Source organism: Myodes glareolus, chromosome 9, assembly GCF_982192425.1.
Source record: "Myodes glareolus chromosome 9, mMyoGla1.1, whole genome shotgun sequence".
In the NCBI taxonomy this organism is placed as follows: domain Eukaryota; kingdom Metazoa; phylum Chordata; class Mammalia; order Rodentia; family Cricetidae; genus Myodes; species Myodes glareolus.
The window spans coordinates 43510433-43535456 of NC_142034.1; the positions used below are offsets into that span (position 1 = coordinate 43510433).

Below are 25024 nucleotides of genomic sequence, written 5' to 3' on the forward strand. Positions count from 1 at the left end.
CTTCCTCCCTGGACTCCTGGAGGAAGTGGCCTCGAGTGGAGAGATTCCTCACCAGTGAGTTCAGCAAACTGGGTTTGCATGCATCCCTAGGTAGACTGCCTCTGTCCACTGGGACAAAAGGCTCTAAGTCTGGGAACTAGGAACTCAGATTTGATGGCAGGACCTGCCAGTCATACACCCTGGAACATGGGCAGATTCTGGGGACATGGACCACTGGGCCACTGTTTTGTTTTGTTTTTTTTGTTTGTTTGTTTTTCCAGGGAAGCAGAGTTTGAGACAAGATTTTTCTATTTAACAGCCCTGGCTGTCCTGGAACTCTCTTTGTAGACCAGGTTGGCCTCGAACTCAGAGATCCACCTGCCTCTGCCTCCAAGTGCTGGGATTTAAAGCGTGCACTACCACACCCAGTAATGGGCCACTTTATAGTATAGGGAGTCCTCTTTCTCACAGAACTAACAAAGATCCCTACATTCCCAGAATTTCCACTCAGGCCTGGGGCCCCTCTCCTGGATTTTGCTGGCTGCTTCAGCTCTGGCCTGGGGACCCTGTCTTTCTCCTCGCTGACTCTGGAAGGGAGAGTATTTCCTCAGAAGGCTCAGGTTCTCCTAATGAGATGTGAACACAGGATGGCTGCAGAAGTTTTGAGGCTTTGGTTAGACATCATTATGAATTTCAATACAGTGACAGCCAGAGGTCTCAACTAAGCATAGCTCCTCTCAGAGCATGGGGCTTTGCTTGACACTGCCTCTCGGGCCCCAGGAAGCCAATCCTAGCCAGCTCTGGCCCAATGTGTTTGCGAGCAGGTGGACACATGAGGCACATGAGGCAGGTGGGCCTATGAGGATGCTTGCCACGAAAGCCTAGAGACCGGAGTTTAATCCCAGAATCCATGCAAAAGTGGAAGGGTAAAACCAACTTTGTAATGTTGCCCTCTGACCTCCACATGTGTGCTGTGGCAAGAGCCTCCTGAACAATCACAACAAATTACTGGTGTGCAGGCCAGCAATCTTGGATACTCAGATGGCTGAGGCAGGAGGATCACAAATACAAAGCCTGCCTGGGTTTTGGAATAAGATCAAGGTAGGCTTGGGCAACTGAGACCCTATCTTAAAACAAATTTAAGGGCTAAGGGGTAACTTAGTCCTTGCCTAATACTTGTAAGACTCTGGGCGCAGCCCCAGCACGCACACACACACACACACACACACACACACACACACACATACACACACATTACACATACACACACACACACACACCCCACACCCCACAAGCAGTTCTCCGAGGATGAGGTAAGCAACCATTGGGAGCAGAGAATGGTTGCTGTAGGATACAGAGGGATGTTCCTAGTACTAAGACTTTAGCATGGGCTCATCCTTCATACCAAACACAAAGTGTGTTAGATGGAGAGATGCAGACAAAGGCAACGTGGAGCAGTGACTGAAGGTGATATGAATCTGTGATCCAAGGAGGGTGTGGGAAGAACTATGAGGGCATTCACATGGTTCTGTGGGAGCCTGTGGATACGTGTATGTCTCCTGAGACAGCTCAACGATTTCTGGGTCCTCTCTCCCCTCCAGGTTCCCCAGTACTACACAGTGGTAGATTCAAATCCCCTTTCTGTTCAGGAAGGAGCTTTACTCCTCTGAGCCTATTTCCCTATCAGTGAGATGTGACAGAACTCCTAAGTATAAGCGAAGTACGAAGCTGGACACACAGTCGGTATTTCCCTCAGCCCACCCACTGACATTCTGCCTTCCCTTTGACCATAGACAAGCCGCATTCCAGCTTGCTTAGGACCAAGCTATCCTCCTTCGAGGAGCTCTATAGAAGGATACCAGAGTTATTCAAACACCCAAACTCACCTGACTGAACTACAATTGTCAGTAGCCTCACCACTAGGCCTCACGCTCCTTGAAGGCGGGCCAAGGCCTGGTACCTCACAGAGCAGGGCATATTACTAGGGAAAATCGAATATATGATCAGATAGTGATATATGAGGCCCTAGACAGAAAACGTTCATGGAAGTATCATGAGATCAGTTTACCACCACAGACTCCTGGAAGTCACTTCAGTAAGCTCAGTGTCAGTCAAGGACAGGCAGAGAAAGTAAAATAGTCCCTCCACCTGGGGACGGGAAGGAGGACACACCAAAGGAGGGAGTGGCCGATGGACCCACTTCAACATGTTTTCTAATCCCCTGCCATGCATCAAGTGCCCGGGCTGTTTGAGCACAGGTAGGCCAGATACCCCCACCCCTGTGCCCTGCCTTGCATGTGAAAGGCAGAGTACCCTCCAAGGAACCTGGGCTGTGCTCCCCTAGGCTGCACTGTTTCTACAGTAAAATTTCAGTCACAGAAAGTCAACCTGATCTCGCAAGGCAATAAGAGGGGAAATTTGACTGACTTATTCCTCAAATTATCAAGGGCTAACAAGTGTCTGGCATGGCGGGATCCAGGCACTGCAGCGGCATCACTGGGACTCCGTATTCTGCTCTACCTCTTGGGACTCTTCCGATTTCATTCACAAATGGCTGAAGAGCCACATGGCCCTGGTAGCTTGGAGCTCGGAATCTCCACAAGACACATCAAGGCTTCAGGGCTGTTTCAATAACTGACTGGATTCAGGCTCCACACCTGGGCCTTTGCCAGGTCTTCTGGTCAGTGTGATAGTAGCCTGGGTCTGGTGGCAGCCTGGGGGTGGGGTGGAGAGGGGATAGCACCATCTCCGGGGAACTGAGATGGGAAATGGAGCAAGGGTGAAATATGACTACAGGGGCCTTCATCCCCCCACCACACACTCACGTACCAGGCACAAGCCTAAATTATGCCTCCTTATGATCCTTTGATCCTTTGAGGTGAGACCATTGGTGTCCCCACTCCACAGGTGGGAAACCAGCTCAGAGGCTACAGACCTTGCCAGTGTCAGCCCCAATAGGCGGAGCCCAAGAGAGCATCAGCCTCTTTGCTAATGGGAAGGATGCAGCCTCTGAGCTAGACTGAAAGGGAGAGCGGACTTGGTCGACCAACCAGACCTAGTAGAGGGATGTGACTAAGAGACATCATTGCATAATGACCTGGGTAACCGTCCATGTCTCCGCTCTACCCCACACCAGCAACGTGTCCTCCACGGAGGGTCATTCATTTGTTCTTCTTCCTCTACACCCTTCATCTGTTGAAGCAGCGCAGCAATGCCAGGCCACCTGGGTTTCCTGGAAACCAGAGGCTGTCCCAACAGATTGGACACTAAGTTACCCTCCCGTCTCTCACCAAAGTTCATCACCTATAGTGAATGCATCACACGGTTGGGTCCGGGTCGTGCACCATGGCCCCTTTGGTCACCTTCTGGGAGGCCATCCATGCCCTGGGCTTCTAATGGGGTCAGACTCAGGAAAAACAGCAGGTTACCTTCAAGTATGAGATTCTGTGGGTGTCCCCCAGGATCCTGGGCCACACTAAAACAGCCAAGGACCTGACACATACCTGATGGAACTGAAGGATTCTGAAGCAACAGGTTAAGATATATGTTACACACCTGTGCCTCAGTTTCCCTCACAGTCCTCCTTCCAGAGCTGGTGCATGCTCACATGGGATGTAGAACAAAGCAGGCTGGCCATGGGTTTGCCTATGGGTCTCTATGTGTGATGTCATAGAGCAGCGTGATTAACCAGGACTCTCAGGGGCAGGCTAGCTCAAGTGAAGACAAACTGGCTCACAAAACTGAAAGGTCAGTGGGGCCTGGTGGTGAATTCTTTAATCCCAGCACTTGGGAGGTAGAAGCAGGAGGATTTCTGTGAGTTCAAAGCCAGCCTAGTCTATGTAGTGAGTTCCAGACCCACCAGAGCTACATAGTGAGACCTTGTCTCAAACTACCAACCGACCCTGAAAGGTCTTTACTTTTGGCACCGCTGGACACAAGGATCTCACAGAAGGTGCCCCGATGAGTTCACAGGTAGGGATACAGCCTCCTTCACTCCAAGAGATCAGTTAGGCAGAGACCAGAAGAGAGTCGATAGTCATGGCTGTGGCAGCCATGAGGGAGGGTCAAAGCTGGAATGATCAACCTGACCTCTAGATGTCCAGGAGGAACCTATGACCTGTTGATGTCAGCCAAAAAGAAGAAAGGGCTTCGGGTCTGTGGCTGGAATAACAGTGGCACAAGTCTTTCTCCCTGTGGCTTGGAGTGGAGTCCAGGGTGGAGTTCGGGAGAATCCACATGGGGGGGCAGCATCTGGGGAGGTGATTCTGGCTCTGGATATGCGTCCAATCAGAGTTCATCTCTCATCCCCAGGACCTGGGATTTACGTGAGAATATAAATTGCACTAAGCTGCCCAGTGACAGGTAAGATTGGGGCTACAGCTCATCTGGCAGTTCCTCCTGACAGCCATGTGGTTGGGTACCAGGAGACTGTGGGCTGCTTCCCCATCTGGTCCTGAACCCCTTTATGCACACTCAGCACTTAGCCCTTCAACTGTATGACACCCCACTCCCTAGGTTCCCTTTGACAGTTATGTGGCCTTGGACAAAGTCTTTAGACCGTCACAAACCCATCCTCAACTGGAGAGTGAACCTGCTGTCCACATGCAAACATATACCCAAGATATGATATTTGAAGATGCAAAATGGCTTTATTCATATCAACCAAAATCTGAAGACGGTCTTTGTATGCCAGATGGATAAACAAATGGTAGTGTACCCACAGGGCATGATGCCACCTGGCCTACAACGGAGTGGATGGACCCTGATGCGCATGGAGGAATGAACCATGGAAACACACTAAGAGAAACTAGACACATGATATACACCATGGAATGATCCAGAAAAGACAAGAATCACTAGAAAAACAGGTCCAGCGGTGGGCAAGGCTGGAGGACTGACCATGAAGGAGATGGATCAACAGAGCCTTCCAGGGCAGGTAAGCAATACTTCAGTCTGATGGTGACAATTACAAAGGTGTGTGTTCCTGCAAAGACTAGGAATGGCACACTTATAGCCGGTGAATTCTGCTGCACGTAAAGAAAGAACATCTCAACGATGCTGTTCTGAGAGGAAGGAAGGGAGGAAACCATTGCCTGAACTAGGAAGCTTTCTGTAACACAAACCCAAGATGGGTTTGTTTTGGAAGAAAAAAAATCCATAGGTTCATATAATCAGGTTAGTCCAAATGTTGGCTTCAGGCATGGCTTGATCCAGGGGCTTATCCAGGGTAGCAAGGAACAAGTCCACACGGCATAACCTGTGTTTTCTTTCTTTTTTGTTGGCTTCATACTCAGTTGCATAAGTTGGCCACCAGCAATTCCAAACTGACATCTTAACAACTCCTATGAAAAGATACAGCTGAAGTCCCATGATGCGGGTCAGGAGGGGGGACAGCTCTGCAGTCTCTACCCAGGCCTGGAACACATGCCGACCTCTAGAGCCAGGGGGTGGGGGGAGCTGGCCCTACCTGAACCCTGATGATACAGAGTAAAGCGTGACCTCTGAAGGAACAATATACCAATAGAAACAAGGTCCATGAAAAACTGACAGCTGTCCATCCCTCTATCATGCTATTACCCATTCCTATGTCTAGACAGTTCTACCATGGCCAAGTAATCAGGAATGGACCCTACCTCCAGCCAGGGTTGCTTTCCTGACACAGGAATCAAAACAGGAAAGCCAGGTGGGCATGGTGGTACACAACTATAGTGCCAGCGCTCTGGAGATACAGGCAAAAGGACTGAGTTCAAGCCCAGGCTGGACGACCTAAGATTCGGTCTCAAATCAAAAAAGGGCTGGGCACATATAGCTCAGTGGTAGAATACTTGTCTAGAATGTCTAAATCCCATAGTTCAAACTCCAGGACTAAAAAAAATAAATAAATTCTAAAAAATCGGGGTGACAGGGTAGTGTTGCTTCTCCAGCACTTAGGCAAACCAGAAAGCTGCTGGGTGCCTGTTCCCAAGACACCTGGCAGGGCATGGGGGAAGCTGTGCAGAAGCCAGGGGCCTAAGGAAGAGCCCTGCAGCTGCGGGAGTCTGAACTTGAACCTCCAATGGGAAGGATACCTCCTTATATTCTGGGCTTCAGTGACCCAAAGCTCAGGGAACACAGGGCAGAGACAAGGACTGCAGCTCAATCCAGGGCCACCAGCCCTGGGTTCAGCCGGGGTCAGAGGCGAGAGAAGAAACTGTCAGGAAAGATCATCTTGCAGAATCAACAGTATAAGACATCATCCACCATGAGAAGACCCAAATGTCGCTTCAGTGTCCAGCAGTGTAACTACCCTCAAGGGACCAGCATTCCTGGCTCAAGTGTCCTCCTGGAAGGGAAAAGACAGGCAGCAACCGAGTCAGATCTGTACACAAAACAGACGGAATACAGAGCACTCCTATATCTATTAAATAGGCGGCAAACCCAGACAGGACACAAGCTTTCCCAAGGCTGCCCTTCAGACCCCAGGACCTGCACTCTGCAGCAGAGGGTTGGGTGGAGAGAAGGGCATGAGGCAGACTGAGGAGGGGAGAGGGCCTGTGCCAAGCTGGGCAAGAATGGCTTGCTCACTCACTTGTGGGGGGGGGGGTCCCCCTTCCAAAGGAAGCCTGAGGGCCTGGCCCAGAGCCCAGGGGCTCCAGGAAAGCAGTGTTCTCGACTCCCATCCGCCAATTCCAAGGCAGGCTGGCTGTCCGGCTCTGCAGACCTGTTGGAAAACAGTTAACCACTTCCTGGAGCTAACAATGCGCCATGGTCAGCTCATTGTACCGCCGGCCAACTCAGCTAGTCCTCAGGCTGTGCTTCTGGAAGGGAAGGAGGGACAGTCTGCCAAAGACCATGACACCCCTGCAGAGGGGCTTTCCCTCTGCACAAGCCCCAGGCATGACTATGTTCCTTCCTGGTTGTCCCTAAGCAGAGAAGTGGCAGGCAAAGGTCTTACCATTGTCATCCGGCCAGCAGAAGACTGTTCCTGCCTGTCAAAGGGACCCAACTGTGCCCTATCTAGAGCTTGGATTGGTGGTAGCATGACAGACCAAATAACAACTGAGGATCCAGGCTAGTGGACACTCGCCATCTGGAAGTCATGGAAGTGGCCTACCCTCCCGTGGGTGAGACACCCGCTCCCACCTACTTATGGACAGTATGGTCAAGAAGTTGCTATTCGGTATTACACTAGGGGGCTGGAGAAGTGTTCAGTTCCCAGCACCCATGCTGGGCAGCTTATAATCACCTATAACTCTAGTTCCCAGGGACTTGACCATCTCCTCTGGCCTCTGTGGGCACCAGCATGCACATGGTACACACACATGCATATTAAAGATGTACTAGGTTTCTTATATGCTAATAACGAATCTCACCATGAGTATTACAGAAATGTCGCTGATCTTGGAGTCAGAACTGCAGATGTGAATCCTGGCTCTGCCATTTCCTTGCTGTGCCCTCAGTAAATTCCCTGATCACCTTCGCTGGCCAGAGGCAAATGGTTCCACCCTCCAAGGGGTTCTTCCAGGCCGAGTTGGAGGGAACGTCTTCCATCGCCTCTGGTGGGCCTGTGACCTGGTGGTTCCTCCCGGCTGCTAAACAAAACACAAAGGCAGGTAAGAAAAAGTCAAAAGCAAGTCAAGGCGCCCACCCACAGGCTCCTCTTGATCCCTCCAACTCTGATCTAGTGTCAGTAGACACACCCAGCCACGGCCTTTCACACTCCTTAAGTCAGCAGTTCTCAACCTGGGGGTCGCAACCCCTTTAGGGGTCACATATCAGATACCCTGCATATTTACATTACAATTATACAGTTATGAAGTAGCAACGAAATGATTTTAGGTTGGGGGTCATCACAACATGGAGAGTTGTATTTAAAGGGTTACAGCATGAGGAAGGTTGAGAACCACTGCCTTAAGTGATTCAAGGGTCAAAAAGCCTGCCAGAGCTGCCAGTCCAGCCTGCCAGAGCTGCCTCCCCTCAGGCTCCCCTCAGGGAGACTGCAAGATCTCTGAGTTCCTGGCCAGAAATATCCATATCCTTCTTGGGGGAAAAAAAGGAAGAAATCCAGGCTTCCAGGGGGCACAGCCCCGTGGCTCACTGGGTGAGAGGACTGGCTCCCATTAAAAAGTCCCCCTCTGGCTCAGTGGGTAAAGGTGCTTGCCCTGTAAGGCTGACAAACCTGAGTTCATTCCCAGGAACCCATAGAAGGTAAAAGAACACAGTAATACATTTTCAAAAGGTGCCAGCAAGATGGCTCAGCAAGTAAAGGCCCTTGCCAACAAACCTGACAGTCTAAGTTTGATCCCTGGTAGTCCTTTCCCCCCATGTGTGCCCCTTGGCACGTGCCCCTCCCCCACAAATAAAAGTCCTCATTCCGTTAATTGGGTAAGGCCAGAAGGAAAGTGTGCAGGCATGGCTCACAACAGACAATCCAGGTATGGGCATTTATGAGCCTCGTTTGATGCGCGCTCGACAGCATTCGAGAGCAATTCTCATATTTTCAAATACTCTACGGTATTTGAAAGCACTTGAGAGGGAGGGGCAGGTGGGACCTCTGAGTTGGAGGCCAGCCTGGTCTACACAGTGAGGCCCAGTCTTGTATGTTTGTGTTCATGTGCGTGGAGGTCAGAGGTCCACCTCAAGGTGCCTTCCTCAATAATCGCTCTGTACCTTACTCTTAGACGGGGTCTCTCACTGAACCTAGATTCGGCTGAACTGGGTGGGTGGCCAGTCCCACAGAGCCGTCTCTGCCTTGCCACCTGAGAGCACAGGTGAGTGATGTCCAGAATGGAACATCTGGACATGACAAGCACTTTACTGACTGAGCCAACTCCCCAGCCCTGTACTGTGGCAAACACTGTGGTAAAGAATGGGGACCATGGGAAGGAACAAGAGGTCTGGGGCAGGGACCAGATGAGCAAAGAGGTTCCAGGGGAGGTGGAGACTGAAGTTAGGAGCCAGCAAAGCTGTTAGAGCTGACGGAACAGCGGTCGCCCTTGTCCGTCCCATGTGAGAGTCTCAGTGCACCAAAGCCTCACTCACCTTCCACCAGCAGGAGTAAATCCTGTCTAACCTTTACCCGGTGAGACACCAGCAGTCTCTAGCAGAGCTGGGGGCACAAAGCTCATAGACCCAGGGCTGGCGGCATAGTCATGGTGGCCAGCATAAGCCAAGCCAAACACCAATACCATCTTGTCGATGATGAATGCTTCCAAGCTGGCTCCTGGGGACCTGAAGACATCCTGAAGACGCCTCTCCCTTGCTGACCTGAGGTCCTTGAGATCTGGGGTGACTCACTGTGGCAGGCCCCGTGATGCTTATTTCTCATTCACCTGTCCATCTGAGGACAAGCCACCAGTCCAGCCTCAGCAGGCACACAACACACAAGACTATTGCTTTGAGTCTTGGTGACATCTCTGTGGCATGCTAGTGGTAGGGAAGAGGAACACGTCACAAAACGGCTCCTGTTGGAAAGGCCCAGAGTCGGAGCTTGAACATCTACAATCTTAGTACTTGGGAGGTGGAGGCAGAAGGATCAGAGTTCAAGGCCAATCTTAGCTACATGAAATCCTGTTTCAAAAAAAAAAAAAAATGAAGGAATGACTGGATTAAAAGGCACGCATGCTGCTTTGTAGCCCCCATCTCACACCCATAGGCCCCCAAGTCAAAATATATGTAGGATCGGGTTGGAAAAGGTGGAGGCACCAGCTGAACATGGAGGTAGGTGGCCGCTGCTGTAACAGGAATAGAGAACGTCCACCTAAGAAAAAGCAAGTTTTGGGATCAGAGCAGAGGGGAAATGCCCAGATCAACACAGTCACCGGCTCTCAGACTCTCTTCACTCAAGGCCTTAAAAAAAAAAAAAAATCAAGTTCCTGCCCAGGTACCTGCCCCACTTCTCAGAAAAGGGAAGGGGGGATCCTGTAAGACAACTACCCCTTTCCCCAACAACCTTTACCTCGTACGAAACAGGGACACCCAGGAATGGCCCCCATCCCTCCCACCCCCCAAAAAAGTGAACATGTATGTAAATTATTATGTATTACCTCGTATGAAACAGGGACACCCAGGAATGGCCCCCAGCCCTCCCACCCCTACCAAAAGTGAACATGTATGTAAATTAATGTGTGAGTCACGTTAACTGTTTCAACAACCAGCATGTGCCCATTCCTCCTCATTTGGGGATACACTCCAAGATAACAGGAAGTTCCTTCCATCCTAGAAGGCCAGGTGGGTGAGGGCTGGGTGGGTGACCCCCACAGCTGCCTGATGCACACTGCAAGAACAATAAGGATTTTTAGGGGCATTATGACTGAGTCAGAAAACACAGCTGCCCCTGAAAGTCCCTCATTTTTCTTGCTGTCCTTGAACACACGCCAAGTAAGGTGGTCGGTCATCCAGCTGGCCCAGGTGAGGAACGGAAGAGATATCGGTCCCTTACCCAACCCTGTCCCCAGTTAATCACTCCAGAATCCAACTGATACAATTTGCCACAGGGATCCATGGATTTGAACTAAGGGAGGTGACTCTCACGGGGCGGGGGGTGGGGGAGAAGGGACAACGCAGATCCGAAAGGACTCAGGGAGAGGGGCCTCTAGCCTATTCAGGACAGGACTCTTCTGAGGCCAGCCCTGATTCAGGTGAGAAGAAAACCAGCCCAGAAACTCTGGAGTCAGTGCCGTGGAAGAACAGTCTGTCCTGCTTTTCTGATGGCCCTCTGGCCTGGGGCACCCTGGAAAGAGGGTAAAGGAACTTTCACCACCACGACGCTTCCATTAAAAAACAACCCGAAGACAACAAGCCAGGCAAGGAGGTGCAGGTGCAGCAAGAGTTCAAGGTCAGCCTTAACTACATAGTGAGCTGGACACCAACCTGGACTACATGGTACCCTGTTTTAAAGTAGAACCCACTAGCTGGGTGGTGGTGGCACATGCCTTTAATCCTAGCACTTTAATCCCAGTTCGAGGCCAGCCTGCTCTACAGAGTGAGCTCCAGGACAGACTCCAAAGCTACACAGAGAGACCCTGTGCCCAAAAACCAAAATAAATAAAAATGGAACCCCCAAGCCAGCGACTGGGTAATGACTCAGCGGTGAGCAGCACTCGCTGTGCTATCATGAGGACTGACGTTCAGAGCCCAGCACCCACGTGACAGGTCAGACGTCCCACAGACACCTGGAACTCCAGTCCCGAGGATCCTTCTGGCCACCGGCAGGCACACCTGCAAGCAGACACATCTGGAAAGAGAACGAGACGACGTCTCTATCACTGAACTCAGGACTGCCAGTGAAGGCGTACCATCAGGCACAGCTGTCCACGACTGAGTAACACAGGTGGTTATGACTTGAGAATGTGGGGAGATGGGGGTGCGGGCTGGCCCTCTGGCTTCTCGGTTGCACCCTGTCCTACCTTTTATAGTCCAGAGCTTCAGAAGGGCCCATGCATGACGGTGAATCTACCCTATGCCTTTCGACCAAAACAGTAGGTGAAGACAGACTTCTGGAATGTTCCCCTTGTTTTTAGGTTTAAACCATCAAACTGACTCAGCGGGGGAACTGCATGCTTTGAAAAGGTGGCAGAAAGTGGCAAAAAGAAAAAGCCAGTAACTATTTTCTCTTCTGTGTAGAAAATGGGGGAAAAAAAAAAACAAAACCAAAAACAAAACACCTTCCAGGGCCAGTGAGATGGCTCAACAGGTAAACACATGCGGAACACAAGCCTGGTGACCTAAACTCAAGACCCAGAACCCATGGTGGAAGGAGAGGCCACACTACTGGAAACTGACTTCTGCCTTCCGCAAGCGCGTGCGTGTGTGTCTGTGCACACGTGTGCATGCACACGTGCACTCTCTCTTTCCCAACATACATATCGTAGAATAGAATTTTAAAATCTTCCAGCATCAGGGTCTTGTTTAGGATACTCTTTAATGGGATGGTTTCTCCTGTTTCAGGCCCAGGTGAGCCACCTGGCAGCAGAGGGTTAATTCCCAGCACCAGGCTGTAAACCTGGAAGGACCAATCAGATCTCACTCCACAGAGCCTGGTCTTTACTGAATGCCATTCGACAACAGGACACTTGGTTCCTGGTGCCAGTCATTCTACCCTGGTTCCCAGCAAGGTTAGAATCCAGCTGACAGGCCCCTGGGAGTCTACCTTATCCAGCCAAGTTCTGTGGGTCCATGAGCTCTGTCTAGTACACAGGACATTTTCCTCTCAGAACACTATGGTCCACAATGGTGAAAAGTGCATCCCTGAGGAATACAGAGACCCAAGGCCACACTGTCCTCAATGTGTGACTGCAAATGTATTATGCCTGTTTTTTTTTATATGTCAATAAGAATAATAAACTTTACATTGTAGGGCCATGTGAGTTTAGAAAGAACCAAAGTAGACAAAGAGATGGCAGACTCAACCAGTACACTCCACTCTGCCAAGGGCTGGGCGGAACTGTGAGAACTCATGCTCTCTAAGAAGACTGGGGCTAGGGGTCAGGCATGCCCTACTATGCCCCAGCACTGACAATATACCTTCTTCCCCCTGCTCCAGGTTCCTTCCCTGCTCATACAGAAAGAAGCAAGCCCCGCTCCTGTCTTACCTAACTGTACCTAACATCCGCCCAGCGCTTCCTGCTCCAACCAATAACACAGAATATGCTCCATTAGTAAACCAAAAACTCAAATGGTTTCCAGGCACTAGGATCCAAGTCATCTACATGTCTGGACATGGCCACGCCGTGCTTTGTCTAAGATGCCCTCCACCCCTGCCACAAAAAAAGACATTGTGTCAAGGGCTCAGAATGGTGCACTCACCGAAATAGTTGGGTCAAGACTAGCCATCAACACCATCCTCCCTGCTCTGTGCCTCACCTTTTCTGGGCGACCTTTCTTGACCTCAGCACATTCCTAGGCTAGAATCTTCAGCTCCATTGCCTTGCTACTCATCACATTATAATGCTATGCTTTAACCACTGGTCCACCTCATCTGAAAAACGGTCCCCAGAAGCACCTTCATCACTATCTCATGAGCATGCCTGGAACCCCCATTGACAACAGTCTCCCCCACAATTCTTGGGACTCTTTACCATTTTGGGGCAGGCACTCAAAACTGAGGCAGGATCTGACCCCTGGCAGTGGTCAGGGGAACACCTCTCTGCGATTGTGGGTCATACCTCTAGGCCTGGCTTTGCCACTACCAGACCCTGGTCACCCAGCCCAGCGGCACTAGCCTTCCAGAGTCCTCACTCTGCAGGCCCATGCTGGGCACACGTTCTTGGCTAGGTTGGCCCATGCCTTTCTTTTGAGGCTGATGACCCACCAAGGCTTACCAGGAAGCTGGAAAGAGGGGTTAGTTCTCATCAAACAGAATCCCTAAAATAGCCAGTCACCCACAAAACCATGATAGAAGGGAAAGAAAAGCCAACTCGATATCAGCCCTTGTCTGGAATGCAATGTAGAAGGAAAGCTATGTAGCCGCCCCACCCTGGCTGGAAAGTGGTCCAGGGAGAGGAAGCCAGGCCCAAGGAGCCTTGACGGGAACCTGTCCTACAGAGAGAAGCCACGGGGGCAAGGGCAGCCCCTACAGAGGCCAGCTTTGCAGGTTAGGGGCTAGCTGCCTGCAGGGTTTGGTCCCCCTTCCAAATACCCTAATGAGTCAGTCCCAGGCCAGCAGGCTGTGGAGCAGGCCGGCAGGTCAGAGTCCCTGCTGGATCTCATCCTGGGCTGCAGTGAAAAGCTTTTTTGGCCTTTCTGGCCTCTGATGAACAAGCCAGGAGATCTAAAAGCCATCTATCAGAGCTGCTGGCTTTACAATAACCAGTCTCTCTGCCAGAAATTCTTTTGCTAAGAATGCTCACTTTCAGAGCCTTGGCTCCTCCTCGGCTCCCCCAGCCGCAGTGCTATCTGGCCTGTGTCGATGGCTGGAACACCATAGGGCACACAGCCCAGAGGGTGCAGAATCAGGTGCCCCTCAGCACAGCTGTACCTGGGCCAAATGTACTTTCCATATAAGTACACATATCTGCTCCCAAGCTCAGGGCAGGTCACTCATGTTTTCAGACCAGCGAGTGCATTACGGATAGATGTAAAACTCTATGGGTTACCTAAGGATTCAAACGGCATAGAAATGCTTTACCCACTGAACCATCTGTTTCTAGAACAAAAAACTATTAAAACGTAAGTGTGCCCATTCACTGATGCATTCTCTATGGTGTTAGGCCACAGTCACAGAACAGACTAGATCTGTTCCTCAACTTTCATGGGATCACGTCAGTCACCTATCAGAAGCTGGGGTACCATAAGATGAAATGTGTGTGCTACCCCTAACCGACTGGGCGTCCTCGCTTAGCAACTACACACTGCAGAGGATGGGCTCTTTCCTCTTTGAAATTATGGGGCTGGCTGGAACCTGCAACACACAGCCACCTCCCAGCATTGTGACAGAGAATCACACTGCATGTTGTTAGCCCAGGAAAAGGTCAAAATTCTAAGGATAGGGCTGGAGAGATGGCTCAGCAGTTAAGAGTACTTGCTGCTCTTAGAGAACCCAGGTTTAGTTCCTACCACCCACACGGCAGCTCACAAACTGGAACTTCAGCTCCAGAGGATTCGATGTGCTCTTCTGACCTCTGTGGGTGCAAAGTACATACATGGCACAGATACAGGATCTAACACACACACACACACACACACACACACACACACACATATATATATATGATAAATCCTTTTTTAAAAAAGAAACTTCTAAAGGCAAATTTTTACTAAATGCTTATGGCTGGGCAGAGTGAGGCAGCTTAGTGGCCATATATACCTACTTACATTACTATATATAATGTCCTGAGTTGGAAGAGACAGACAGATGGACACATAGTAAATATGTTATCCCCACATGTTTTGTAAGGTTCAGAAATCGTAAGTTGAACTAGTGTTCAGGCAGAGACTTTTTTAGTTATGAGACACGGATGGCCCTCATGACATCAAATATTTATAATTTGAACTTACACACACACACACAAAGCTTCTGCTTCCCTGAGCCACAGTTGCTCGCACGTACCAAGCACTGGACTAAATAGAGAAGACACGTAAGCAAAGTCTGCTGAGTCTGCTCTCAAGGCCTGTGACGAAGCAGCTGGAGGAGGCATGCAGCAGAGCCCAGCCACCGACGCTGGGAGAAGTGCGGTTATTGGGGCAGCCGGCCTGTGGGCTGGCTGGCTCCTACAACAGCCAGAAAGGAAGCCTAGAAAGCCAGACTCTCTGCCCCAGCTCTGGACACATCACTGCTGTCACCTTAATTAAGTGGACACTACTGTAAGAGCCACGATCTCTTACCCCAGTCTAGCAGGCCAGATGTGGTTGTGAACCTTCCAGGTTTTCAGATGGAACGTGGCGCCTAAGCTACACATTACGCAATACCTCAGTGGGACGGCAACGGTAATCAAACGTGCCAGTACCTCTGCAGTGAGACCTACGAATATTCATACACCCACGATAAATATAGACTATTAGTCTGAGGTCGGTATGGGTCAAGTTTTCCCAAAGATTTAGTTACAAAAGCTGCAACTTGGGGTTTTCAATGTTCTGTGGAGTTCAGAATTTGGGAGACAGTATGGGCCTGCAGCAGCAACAGTTAGGAAGTGCAGACACCGTGTGTCTCGACTTCACGATCCTGGCCTTGGCTGGGCAGCGCTCTTGACTCTGGCCCAACAGCCTTCACTGCAAGTAGACCCAAGAAAGCAAACAAGACACTCAGTAACGACACACTGAACAACTACATACCACCAGACATCTTTTCCGTCCAAAGACCAGCTAACGCTGCTGAAAACTGGAGAAAATCGCAGTCAGTACTATAACGAGTTAGGGAGCAATCGTGAATGAATAGTTTCTCTTACTCTGTTTGTGGGGACCAGGACAATCAACTGTCCTTCGGTCACTGCTGCTGTCTGAGGGCAGGCATGGCAGAGTGGGTTTATTGGGAGCAGTGAGTGGGTGAGAGCTCAGACTTTAAAGACCCCATTTTTGTTTTCCCTTGTGTACATCCTCAGAGCCTCCCTCTGGCCAAAGTTCCATTTGGAAATCTAAAATGATTTATCTCATCACAACTTCCCGGAAGCTAATTAGAAAAAAAAAAGTGCTATTTGGATAATCTGGTTTCAGAGGTTCTAATTATACTCCTTGGTGGGAGGGGTACAAAACATAATAAAAATATAAAATGTAACAGGACTTCTTCCAAAAGTAAAAACATCCAGAAAGCCTAAGGTAAAACTTTCAAAAATCATCTTAAAGTAGATTAAGAATTCTTTTTTTTTTCAAACTTAGTGTGTGTGGTGTGTGGTGTGTGTGTCCGACATGCGTGCGCGCATATGTAGGACAAAAAATAAATTGCAGGAGTTGGTTGTCTCCTTCACCGTGTGGTCCTGGAGACTGAACTCAGGTCCTCAGGCTTAGCAGCGAGCACCTTCATCTGCTGTCCATTGTGACAGCCCAAATTAAGAATATTTACCCTAGCAGACCTTACTGCCCAGACAAGCCGGCCCCTAGGAATGCAGAGCTCTCTCTCCACTATAGGATGTCTGAAGAGACTGGGGGTGGGGGGCGGCTTCACCCGACATTCTGGGATTAAATGAATCTTCTCTGTTTAATGCAACCCAGTTTCAGTACTCTGAAATGTCATGCCCTCTTTCTTAAGACTACTCCTACGAATGACCACCAGCAATTTCCTCATCGCCTGAGATTTCTAAACCCCAAATTGGGAAAGAAGCTCTTGATTCCATTGGTGATTTCCCCCTCGCCCTGGCACTGGGCAGATCTGTGGGAGTAATTTTACTCCCTGATTGGGAAACCCGAGAACAGCTCTGGGGACAAGATGGCAAAGGAGATGGCAGGGGTGAGGGGTGGAGTAGGGAGGTGGAGGCAGGGGTCAGCACACAGGAGAGCATACCCTCCAAACACCATGCACCTGGGATAGATGTCCTGTTAGTATCAGCGGGGGCCTGGCACACCTGCTGATAAACCCAGCGCTGCTGGGGATCTCCAGGTTATATTTAGTCAAGGCTAGCTGCCCCAGCCACCTGCTACAGTGGTGCCGGCAGCTCAGTGGTCGGGTGGAGGGAGATTCATTAGGGCATTACAGAAAGGACGAGGGCACCTTCTCCGGCCCTCTGTCACACACGTGTTGCCCAGAGGGCACATATGGACCCTATGAGGGCAACATGAGGGTCATATGCAACATAGGACAACCCAGAGCCACAGTGTGGAAGTGCCCGGGGCCAGGCACATCAGTTTCACTTTCTGGGTTTCCTTGGTCACCTCTCACCCTGAAGGGAGAAAATGTCTTTTGAATGACAAGAGAGAAAATCCTCAAAGAAAGTCAACAATGTTCCGTCACTTTTTTCTTTCTTTCTGGAGACACTCGCAGACTTGAGTGGAAAAACTCCACATACGTAACTTCAGTCCCCTGGGCTGCCTGCCTCTAATATGATTACACATCAAATGCAATAAATGGAGCAAAGTGGTATTATTTTTCTGGGAAAAACCAACATCATAAAAGAGCCTTTATTGAATCAGAGGCCCATGAACTGTTCTCTTGCCTAATTATGGCTCCAAGTGAATGAGGCTGGGTTTCCAGGCAGGGCTCCTCACAAGTCTACGGCCCAGAGAGCAAGGGGGTATTTGTCACAATTTGTCTAATTACAACAAAATCCACCAAGAGGACAGACAGGGAGAATGTCAGGGGAGGCTGGCAGCAGCCCCCTCACCCACTCAGAACCTGGCAAGAAGAGGCCGATTTTCTAGCTCCTTCTATTTTCAGAGGCTGACCCCTGCCCCACTCCCACCCTCCCATCCAAGTTAGGATTCCAGACCCTTGTCCTAGCACCCCAGCTCTGCCTCCTCTAGGCCTGTCTCTACGGAAAAGACGCATTGTGGAAAGAGATCATTTGCCAGATGTTTCAACACTCAGAATCTGGCCAAGGTTAGTGTGACGGCACGTACGCACGTCCTCAGACCTGGCCAAAGATGAGCATTAACTGCCACCAGATTCAGGAAGAGAGTGCAAGGGTGAGTGAGTGTGTCATGAGCTCTGAGGAGGGAGAGCTTCCCCTCCACACCAACCAGGTAGGAGCTAATGGTGTGACGGCTTCTCCCAGATAGGAAGCGGTCTGGCCATGTGCGCTGAACTCTGCTTATACTTTAAGTCCATAGTTCCGCGTATCTGTTGCTCTCAAACTTCCAAGAGAGCAGTAAGACCCTGCTTCAAACAAAAACAAAACCTTCCAAAAGCAAAGATACATTTGCTTCCCATAAGTCTGTTCCTGCCTCTATGTACTGAAGCCCGCGACAGCAAGGTCAGTAGAAAGGGGTCAGACATCCCCTCCAACAGGCTCCAATAGTGATCACAGGACTCCTCTGGAAAAACGGGCGTGTCTGCACTCCCACCCTGTTTCAGACAAGCCTCTCTGGCAAGGGCTTTTCTTCTAGTTTTCTCTACAGAAATCAAGTCAGCAAGCAGGCTTGCCAGTCTCAGGCTGTCCTATCTTGACCTCCCTGGAGTTTATCCACTGGCCCCACTAGCCCAGGGTGGAACTCCGATAACGGTTGGGAAAAGTATGTGTCCTAGCCTCCACCTTGGGCCTGGCATTTCCCACGGGCATTTCTGTTCATTTTTTCATAGTGCCCCCAAATAAGCTTGGATGGAGTCAGGAAACTGTGTCTTAGGAAGCATTACCAGCCCAATCCAGCAGTGTCTACAGTGACCAAGCTTCCAAATCTAAAGTCAGTCAGCACTGTCTCTCCCGTCCTGTCTTCAGGAGAAGGGCACATTCTCCGACAGCCTTCTGGAAAGCGAGATGCTACCAGGACATGGGCACCATGCCCTTTCTTTGTTTTCAGAGGGACAGGAGGGAAAAGGTAGAGGGTTATTTTTTAAAATGTATTATTATTATTGGGGTGTGTGTGCATGTGTGTGTGCGTGTGTGCATGCGTGTGTGTATGTGTGCGTGTGTGTGCGTGTGTAAGATGCAGCTGTGTTCATGCCACAGCACGCATGTGGAGGTCTGAGGACACATTCAGGAGTCCGTTCTCTCCTTCTACCATGAGTTCAAGGAAACAAAACTCAAAGAAGTCAGGTGCGCTCAGCAGTGCTTTTACCCACTGAGCCATCTTCCAGCCCTGGAGGGTTATTGCTTATGCGTGTGCTTGCAAGCCTGGGATTGATTTTAGCCTCTAGGAAAGAGAAGCCAGTGCTTGCCCTTGAACCCCACTCCCCAGGGCAGAGATCCAGTGAGAGGAAGTGGGTTAACCTGCACCGCCAAGTCTCCCTTAGAGAGATCCACACTTCATAAGCTGCACACTCCAAATTCTTCCCACACCGCTCCGGCTATCATATCCACCCCTGGCATCTGCACCTCCCAGCCAGGCCACTCGGGAAGGCTGAGCTCACAAGGGAGCTCAGTGTACTCAGTCCTTTCCCACTGGGCAGGGCAGGCACTTTCAGGCCCCAGGGTGGCAATGCTGAAATCACAGGACAGCTGGTTCCACCGGGCACCTTCGTCTCCTCAGTCCTCCTGGGCAGCCAACCCAGGCGGCCGGCTGCAGAGTGATTTCCAAATTCCCCAGTTGCCCAGAGCATGCCAAAAGGAGGGAGGGCACACCCACAGTGGGTGAGAAGTCATCTGCCTGTCCTGTGCAGGGCCAGCTAGAGACTGAAGCACCAAAGAGAATGGTTAATGCCTTAGAAATTCTAAATTCTAAATAAAAGCCTTACTGTTCCATAAGGAAGTATAGTCTCAGGAAGTTCTGATTTTCCCCGTTTTACCCCCCTTTAGAGTATGCTGTACTTGCCAGTGAGCAAGCCAATCCGGAGTCACCAGAGAAACTGAGATGTCTTTCCTGGGACTTTTCATAAATTGTTCTGGGGTCAGAGATAGAGGAGTCTTCAAGCTGCCCAGCACAGTGCAAAGTGACCACATCTATAAACTGGGGTTCCTTTGAAGTCTATGCTGGCTAATTCAGACCTCCCACCTCCTTGCTATAGGCTCAGGTTTGCTGCTGGCTCCCAACCTGGGAGCTACACCCAGAAGGCCAGGGAATTGGCTGCTGTGCCACAAGGGCCAGCTGTGAGACCCTGAGAGAGGCCCTTCCCGCCACGCTTACCCTCATCTGTTCTCGGGGCTGGCAGGGAAGCCAGTGTGAGCGGGGAGGGAGAGGCCGGCTTTCTCACAGATGGCCCAGTCCTCAGCACATAGAGGGCAGCCACTAAATAGCAACAGGGGAGCTGGGAAGAGTAAAGTCCCCGCTGCCAAGCCTGATGATCTGATTTTGAATCCTGGGACTCACATGGTAGAAGACTTTGTGTGTGTGTGTGTGTGTGTGTGTGTGTGTGTGTGTGTGTGTGTGTGTGACATATACATATATACACACAAATAAAATATGCCAAATTTTTCTAAAAAGTAAAGAACCGATTCTGAGGCAGGGGAAGGGCTCCCAGATTTTGATTAAGAAGTCACTGTTCCTGGTGTACTTCCCTAAGTACACCAAGTAACTTCCCCAAGGCCACATGTGTCAGCAAACAACAGCCACTACAAGAACCTGCCAGACTCAAGAGCCGAAGGTCTCAGCCACACTGCACCCTTCTCAACTAACAGATATAAACAGGGAGATTCAAAATACAAGTGGGGCATATGGCCACACCACCATGAACATGCCCGACCTCATAACATGTGTTTTTATGTGTATGTGTGTGTGTGTGTGTGTATACGTACACGAATTAATCATGGGAGAGCAGCCAGGTTGTGCCAACCACTGTACACATTTTAAAATATAAGCCTCACCACACCCTCCCAAAGTAAGACTCATAACCCTTGATTCACAAAGGAGAAATTGGAGTACAGTCAAGTCATGTAGCCAAAGCCATCCTGCCTACAGAGGGATCAGAACTGGAGACCTAATACACCCAGGTGTACCATGTGCCTTGGTGGCCTTTGGACACTGAAATGATCCCTCCCTCCTGCTTCAACTCTCCTTCAGGACTTATCACAGATTAGAAGCTTTTGTTTGAAAGTCCTGAAACTAGCCAAATATTTCCTAGCCTTCCAGGGGAAAGCAGAGCAGCCTGGGAGGAGAATCAAGCCCAGGAAGTAGTAAGGGCCAAGCAGTTGCTAGATAAAGGGGGTGCAGGAGTGAGGGAAGAATGTCACTATCTTGGTGCATTCAGACCGCTTAACTTTGGACAAAGAGGCGGTGAAGAAAGCCCAGGAAGAACTCCCGAGGCCAGCAGAGAAGGCAACAATGAAACACTCCGAGTATTTCGAAATACTGAACTTCCAGGGCTGGAGATAAAGCAGAAGAGCTATGAGCACTGGCCGCTCCTTCCGAGCACCCACAAAGCCAGTCCCAACCCTATGTAACTCCAGTCACACCCTCTTCTGGTCTTCTCGGACACCAGGCATGCATGTGATGCACAGACAGACATGCAGACAAAACACCCATACACACAAAATAATAAAAAAATAAAAGCTTTCAAAGTTACCAGGAGACTTGATGGTAGAGACCAGGGGACCAGCTTCTCCCAATATAGCTTTTATCATTCCTATCCTGCTAGGCAAAAACTGATCTTTAATCTTTAATAAGTTGGGATTTTATTTTAAAAAAAAAAACCTAGAAGGGCGAGGTTAATTATTCACAGGGTTGCAATTTACTTAAGAGTTGAGGGAATGAAGTTTCCTCCCAGCAAGCAGTACCTGAGTCCAGCACGGGTCTCCCTGGGAGTCTGGCTAAAATCCTCGCAGCAGCTTTCCACCTTGCATTTAGCCGCTTCCTGAAGAAGGTTCTAGCACAAATAAGCCTGGCCATCCAGTCACTTCCTCTTGAGAATCCTTGAGGTACCCATCCTCCAAGGATGAAAACGGGTGTGGTGTTGGGGCCAGGAGGGAGGTGTCTGCCAGGAGATGCAACAGAATCGCAAAGCCTTCAACTAAAACACTTGCTTTTGCTAAATGCATCTGTTTAAACCAAAGCAGAAATCGGCTGCTGGAGGGCAGGCTAGCCCTGCCTAGCACTTAGTCCAGTCAATCTTTTTTTTTTGTAAAGTAACTACCCCCGCCCCCGGAAAATCAATCATTCACTTCCTCCAAAGAAATGAAGGACCACACCATTACCGAAAAAAATCCCTAACACCTGGCCAGCGACAGGCTGATGAGGAACTGGAGGCCACCGATGCTGGCAGGCTACTGACTTCCAATGACTTATGTCCTACATTCCGAAGTCTGTCCCCTCCAAGGTGGGTGCCAAGCAGCCAGCTGGGCAAGCTTTCCTGCATCCCAGGGCTCCAGCTCACTTCCACGGTTTATGACCACAAAATACTATGGAGATTTCCACTTCACTTACTTTTCGATGCCTATGGGGGGGGGGCGGAGCTGGGAGAGGCAACCGTGCAGCAGGATAACTTTGTCCCCCCCTGATTCAGCACCCCCAAAGAGGGCATTTTTCTTAATTAGGAACAAGGCCTCCAGTTGAAGTGGCCACCAATTCCACTCCCTAAACAATTTTGTCTCAAACGAAATTTGCCAAGAAGCTGGGAAATCTACACCACAGTCAAAGAAACTCTTTTCATCCATATTTCGGGCACCAGCACATTCCACCAGCTAGAGCCCGGGGGACAAAGCTTACATGGACAAAGCTCAGGCTATGATCTCTGCTGGAGTTCACCGGCCCAATCCAGACTTCTCTCCACACCTGACTCCCTCTTCTGCTCCTACTGCTACGTGCCACCAAGGGACAGGGACAACAGCCCGGGTAGGATTTGTACAGCGGCAATTTTGCACGTAGCCCACAAGCGTGAGGAGCCTGTGTGTGTGTGGGGGGGTAATATCTCTTATATGGTCTTGGTACAACTGCCCAAGAGGTGGGCCAACCTGATTTCTTCCTTCTCTAGCCCCCAAGCTTCTAGAAACCTCTCTAATTTTTCAATGTCAGAAGAAGGGGGCCAGAGGTGCCCCATTTGATCAGCTTGCCCTTCATACAGAGTTCAAGTCTCCCAAGCGAATGCTCCTAAATGTTTTTTCAAAGCTGCCCAGACAGCCACACAATTACATAAAGACAAAAGGGGCCAAGTTCAGGAATCCATGATTTCAGGGCTTTTCGTGTGTGTGCGTGCGTGTGCCTGTGTGTGTGTACGTGCGCGCGTGCGTGTGCGTGTTGGGGAGATAAGCAAAGTTGTACAGGCAACAGAGCTTAAGGGAGAAGGGGCTTTTTTTCCAGCATAAAACTTGATGGTGGTCGGTATTGGGTTACATGAAAGTGGGTGAAAGACTTAAAGAGATGTGTCCACAGAGCCAGCATTGAAGACGAAGATTGGGGAGGCAGAGAGGTTCAACATCCAGGCTGCTGCCCTAGGAGCAAGTCTAGAAATCAGGCTCTATCTTCCCCACTCCCAAGCTCAAGGTTGGCGCCATACAGCAAGGCAGGTTTATCCAAGAAGAAGAAAAAAAAAAGCCCTTTCTCCCCCGACCCCAAGTCACCCCAGCAAGGTCCCACTCTTGCCAGGAGATTGCCGACTCACACTTTCAAGTGCGTCGCTCTTTCTCTGCCGAAGCACAGATTCCCCCGAACCGCACAGACAACCCGCGGCGCGCGCCTTCCCAGTCCTTCCACTCTGGTGGACATGCGAGTTAGAGGCCCAGCCGGAGCGCACGAGGGCCAAGAAGGGGCCGGCCTCAGGCGGCGAGGAACGTGGAGAAAATGCCGGTCCTGGGGACCGAGGACTGGGACTTTGTAGGCCAGTTGAACTGACACCCTCATCTTGCCCGCAAAGACCCAGCTCTCAGTTCCCGTCCGCCTTGGAGTTCGGGGTGCCGTGCGCCCCTGATGGACTGTCCAGGGCTGAGTCCCGCCGCTCGTTCTTGGCACCGCGGAGGCTCGAGGACCGTTCCGCAAAGAAGCCATCTGCCCCGCCCGGCCTCGGCCGATGGGTTCCAAAACCAGCCCTCGAAGGGTTACACGACGCGCAGTGCACGCAGGCCGAAAAACAGTGCTGGGGACGCGGGAGATGTGCGCCCCCGGCCCCGTATCCACCCGAGCGCGACGGCTGCACGCTGAGAAACTTCCCAGCGCCCGCACGCCGTGCCCGCGAGGCCCAAGGGCGCACCGCCCGGTTACCTGTGCCCAACCCGGCGAAGTGGGACCGAACCGCGGCGCCTCGGAACCCAAGCCACTTCTTCCCGCACGGCGGCCGCAGCCCGGCCCGCGCACCCCATGTTCCCGTAGCTCGGCGCGCTCCTGGCCGAGAATCCGCGGCCTCTCTAGACCTGCTCCCGGACCTGGGGACCGCCGCGGGTCCCCCGCCGCACAAGGGAGGACGTGTGCGCTGCAGCAGGGCCCCTCGAAAGTTGCGGGGTTTCTCTCGTTTGCTCTCTCGGCACGACCTGGCTCCACGTGCTGGTGACATATCAGGAAGGCAACGCGCTTCGTGGCTCCCAGAGGACCTACAAGACCAGCGTCCGCCCAGCACAACCTCCTCGAGCCCAGCGGACCGCGCTCCGCCCCAGCCCGCCCTCCGCCCGCCCCTCGCCGGCACCGCCCCCGGCCGAGACCGCCTGCTCCGGTTAGCAGCCCAGGCGGGAGACCCTGCGGGAAGTGGGGTGGGGAAGTACCCCTCCAGAGTCGCCCCGGACTGAGGATCTGGACGCTAGATGCCCGACTCGACAGTCTCGAGTGCCTTCCACCCAGTCACACAGCCCTTACCCACCCCCCGAGCCCCAGTAATTTTCCCTTTTCTTCCTCTGGCCGGTCCGATCCGCTGCCGGCGCTTCCTCCCGCGAAGACCGGCGCCGGGAGCCCCCTGCCGGCCGCCATGCTCTCGGGCCGCGCCCCCGCCGCGGTGCAGCGCCCTGCAGTGGGCCTCAGCCTCCTCACCCGCAACCTAGGCAGGGACAGCCTTTGAGAGGCTTCGTGGCAAACCCAGGAGATGATTCATTTAAAGTACCCGGCGTACTTCCCGGGGAGAGAACCTCTTCAAAAGCTGAGTTCCTTTAAGGGTGAGACAGAGAAGCTGCGATACAGATAGGTTACCTGTTTC

At 51.2% G+C, this 25024-nt stretch overlaps 1 protein-coding gene and 1 long non-coding RNA gene across 2 annotated transcripts; one reads left to right on the plus strand and one right to left on the minus strand.

The window, feature by feature from the left end:
* Positions 1-4608: 4608 nt before the first annotated feature.
* Positions 4609-24450, minus strand: LOC146893176 (uncharacterized). The gene is made up of 4 exons (XM_087910231.1): positions 21690-24450; positions 7332-7550; positions 6548-6679; positions 4609-6301 (listed from the first exon to the last, which is right to left on the minus strand). Exon 1 carries the CDS (start codon positions 24392-24394, stop codon positions 23771-23773), a length of 624 nt encoding a protein of 207 aa, XP_087766357.1. The 5' UTR covers positions 24395-24450; the 3' UTR covers positions 4609-6301; positions 6548-6679; positions 7332-7550; positions 21690-23770.
* Positions 8635-14144, plus strand: LOC148120878 (uncharacterized). Its single transcript, XR_015738794.1, has 2 exons — positions 8635-8729; positions 12503-14144. It is a non-coding gene; the product is annotated as an uncharacterized LOC148120878 (long non-coding RNA).
* Positions 24451-25024: the final 574 nt, after the last annotated feature.